The sequence below is a fragment of the Oryza brachyantha genome, chromosome 4 (genome assembly GCF_000231095.2).
Source record: "Oryza brachyantha chromosome 4, ObraRS2, whole genome shotgun sequence".
In the NCBI taxonomy this organism is placed as follows: Eukaryota; Viridiplantae; Streptophyta; class Magnoliopsida; order Poales; family Poaceae; genus Oryza; species Oryza brachyantha.
Window position 1 is genome coordinate 9422190 of NC_023166.2, and position 4071 is coordinate 9426260.

The 4071-nt window shown below is 53.2% G+C and overlaps 1 protein-coding gene across 1 annotated transcript; it reads right to left on the reverse strand.

The window, feature by feature from the left end:
• Positions 1-1364: 1364 nt before the first annotated feature.
• Positions 1365-3803, reverse strand: LOC102701815 (probable BOI-related E3 ubiquitin-protein ligase 2). Its single transcript, XM_040523757.1, has 2 exons — positions 3340-3803; positions 1365-3250 (listed from the first exon to the last, which is right to left on the reverse strand). The coding sequence occupies exons 1-2, from the start codon at positions 3769-3771 to the stop codon at positions 2723-2725; spliced, it is 960 nt and encodes a 319-aa protein (XP_040379691.1). The 5' UTR covers positions 3772-3803; the 3' UTR covers positions 1365-2722.
• Between the last annotated feature and the right edge of the window lie 268 nt (positions 3804-4071).

Here is a 4071-nt window from a genome sequence, read left to right on the forward strand (position 1 = left end):
AACCACTTGGGCCTTGGAGTTGGGTCAGCCTGGAGGCTAACGTGGCAAGGCCTTTGCTCAGCATCTCTTCATGGACAAATTGAAGAGAGAATTTCTCGCCCGATGCAGGTACACGAGGAGAATCTGGAGCATAATTGCCGCGTGGGTTGTGTACCAATAGCTAGCCCCGAGAATCGATATTGCGGACCAAAGCCAAAACGTAAGACGCATGGGAAAATGTTACCTGGCATGTAAGGTGGCAGAAGGACGGGTTATATATGCACGACAATTCTGCTAGTAACTTGGGAGATGGAGTATGAAAGGAAAGGAACCAGTACGGTCTTTCATGGCAACAAAGCAGCTGCAGGAACTCGTAGATACATCTACGGAGGAGTCGCCGTGCTACCATCGCGACTCCCCCTCCTCCGCTCCATGGTAGCACGGCGCGTTTCTCGGTCAAAACACGCGGTTCCCGTGCGGATCCGAAGGACCGCCCGGCGGGTGCGTGGCCGGCAAGCCGTCCGCTCCGCGACTTGCCGTGGCGGGCGGGCGGGCGGGTAGGTGTGTCAAAGGCGTAGCGTCACGGTCATGGCGCGCCACCACTACCACTGCGCACTGGTAGTGGTGGCTAGCTTGGCCCCGTGCTGCAGCATTTGAGTAGTTGGGAAGACTCGGAACGACGGAAAATAGGCATGGGCATGCCGGGTTTCTTCTCTGGATGCAATCGGCACGATCCAGTTCCCATTCCCATTGCATTGCATGGCTCTTAACTCTAGTCAAGGTGTAACAATTATTGGAGCACAGGATCGATAATTGTACATTCCAGGCTACTACGAGAGCTGCATCATATGGTTTAAGCACGTATGTAACAGGCAATCCGATTCCTTTGTATGCCGCTGATCGGTTTTCACCGATCAACACTATCGTAATTTCACCGCTAATGGTTAAATTTTCAATCTTAAATTTTTGTATTAGTAAGTTTTAAGGTCTTTCATCGTAATTTATTTTTCATATTTGATTTTTAGATTCATAAAACATACATATATATATAAGTGTTATTTATAATTTTTGTTTATAAATACATATATAAGTGTTATTTGTAATTTTTTATTTATAAATATACCGTCTTTTTACTATCATCCCAAGTTAGCCCTTTCGTGCATCACACACATTTTCCAGGACCAACTTCCACATGTTCCTTTTCTTACTTATCTTTTCTTTACTGAACTCTAGAAAAAAAGAAGAAAGAAAGAAACATAAAAGTAAAGGAAGCTACAGTTCAACTGACCACGCTGAGTTGTCTCAAGGACGGCGTCCTCCAAAGACTCTAATAATTTGAATGTCAAACACGATCCAAATCAACGTTGCGAACTTGAACACGGAAGTGACCCAGCAACCATCATCTCATCCATATCTTGTTCATCAACCCCTTTACAACGAAGTCATCAGAGCTTAAAGAACGAAGCAGCATGGCACATACTGAGTATCACGTGCACACGTACACTACTAAAATGCCTAAGCAAGTTTCACGAGAAAATCAAGCCGACTAATGCAATCATACACGGAAGATGGACTAATCAAAGACAACACCTAACGGAAGTTACGTGAAACAGGGGAAACCCAGAGGTGGCACGGATGTTCAAAGCTCCGAATATACAATTTGCATCGGAGATCATAGTGTCACCTGATCAGATTAGTTTAGATAAGAATCGTCATTCTTTGCAAGAAAAACAATTCTTGCAGATTGAAGGCAAGATGAGTAGATGACACATCGCTACGTGAATTGGCACAAATTATTTGACCACGTTTGCAAGACAATCTTTCTAATTGCGCCTTGATCAAGGTATTTCGATATTCCATTACCAAAGTCTACAATCCCTTTCTGCCATGCAAGCAAAGCTGAGTTTGACCCATCCCATTTATGTTCAGAAGTTACTAGATGGTGGCCGACACAACTTCAGATCTTGCAATCAAGCTTTGGATTGCAGACTTGCAGTATTCGTCAGCTCCTGTCACTTTTCATTTCCCTCTTAACAAGGTCTCTGAACTCTGAATGATTCAGGCAGATTGATAGTGGTATTAGTATCACACTTTTGCTCCATCTGGAACTGCAAGTCTGTAAAACCCCTTGCTGTCATGTTCTTCTCTGGAACAGCAGGCCTCCATCACACATCTCTGAAGATAATTAAGCTGCACCCCTTAGACATGTAGGATTATTGTCCATGATTCATTGATCCCCGGACAACTATCGACCGGTCAATTGTGCATTCATACGCCGGTGCCAATTATGGACAGTAGGTTGTGTTTGTAGGTCCAATAAGAGTGGACGCTTGCTGCCAAATCTGTGAAGCAATCGAACCTGCGGTAATCGGCAATCAACCGGAGTCACCGGACACTGCCGTTCCACACACAAAGCTTCGCATTGCATGGCCCGGTGAACTGAAGTAGGACAACTAAACTGTACCTTCGTGAGTGCCGATTTTCGATGTAACTTGAGGACAGGGATGTTTGTTGCTAGGATGAACGGCGTTGCAAGAACAATGTGGCGTGCCACGGCCGGTAGGCAGAGTCGCCGGAGTTGCAGATGATGCCGGTTAGTCTTGCCATTGACATAGTAGCAGCTGTTGCGCTATCGGAGTCTCCCTCTCCACCACAGTCATGGACTTGTTTGCCGGCGACGACAGCAAGCGGACGACCGTCTTGGGAGGAGGTAGGTCAGGGGATTCGACCACGCAGGCAGGCATCAGGAGAGCAGGACGTGGACTGAGGCGTTCTTGGTGGCCGCGCAAACGGGGCAAGCGTCAGTGGCGGCGTCGCACGCGCCGCACAGGCACAGGTGCCGGCACGGGAGCAGCAGGACGCATGCCTCCGCGCCCCGGCAGGCCTTGCATGACGTCGCTGCCACCGCCGCCGCCCTGGACACCGCGTCGTCGCCGCCGACCGGGGTCTCGAAGCAGCAGGACTGCGCATCCTCAGCGTCGCCCTCCCCGGCGGCGGCTGCGGCTGCGCAGGAGGTCTGGAGGAGCTGGTCGAGCGTAGCGCGCAGGCCGGCGGCGACGGCCTCGTGGCTCTTGGCGACGCCCATCCACGCCTGCCCCTCCGCGTTCATCTGGCGGAGTCTCTCCTCCAGCTCCGCGTTGCGGCAGCGCGCCCGCTCCAGCTCGGCCTCCACTGCCCGCACCCTCCCCGTGGTGGCGCGCGCCGCGGCCGCCACCAGCGCCCGGACGTGCCGCCGCTGCGCTTCCTCCAGCCCCGCGCGCATCCGCTCGGCCTGCACAACATCCACAAACACGCGACGCCGATCAAACACCACTCACCCAAACAGATGAGTTCACGATTCACGCACGAGACTTCACGTACCTCGAGCCGTACGAGCGCGTCGATCTCCACGTCATGGTGGTAGAGCTGCGAAAGGAGGCCCTGCGAGATTCCATCCGCGACGTCCATCCTCCCGCTGGTGGTCGCCGCGCCGGAGCACGTGGCCCTGCCCACCACATCTCCGAGGGGCAAGAGCCCCTGCGGCGGCGCAAGAACGACGCGCTGGTCCTCCAACAAACCCCCCGCCACGCGCGCCCGCTTCGTCCCCACGAGGCCGTAATCGCCGATGTCTCCGTTGCAGGTAAGAACGCTGCGCGGGACGTCGCTGACGCTGAACACCGCGCTCCCGATCCCGGCAACCGCCGGGGCCGCGCACTCGCCGCCGAGGTCATCGAAGAACAGACCTCCGCCCGCCGCCGTCGCGTGGAGGTCGTAAGCGACAGGCTGGGCCAGGCGCTGCGCCTGAACGGCCATGGCCAGCAGGACGAGGTTGACGCGGGGGGGGGGGGGGGGAGCGAGAGGGCGGAGAAGGCAAGGAATGGTGGTGCTCGAGTTGGGTGAGCAGTGGATGCGTGGAGACGAAAGGCGAACGGCTGGGAGGTTTTATATGTACTCGCTCCTACGGTTGGGGAAGCCGTGGACCGTGAGTGGAGTAGCGGTGTGGGTAAGACACGTATTACAGGCTCCTCAGCACGACGAAGGCATGACAAAGTTTCAATCTGTGCAACAACTCATGAAGAAAAAAACTCATTTATCATTATAGATATCTTGGAA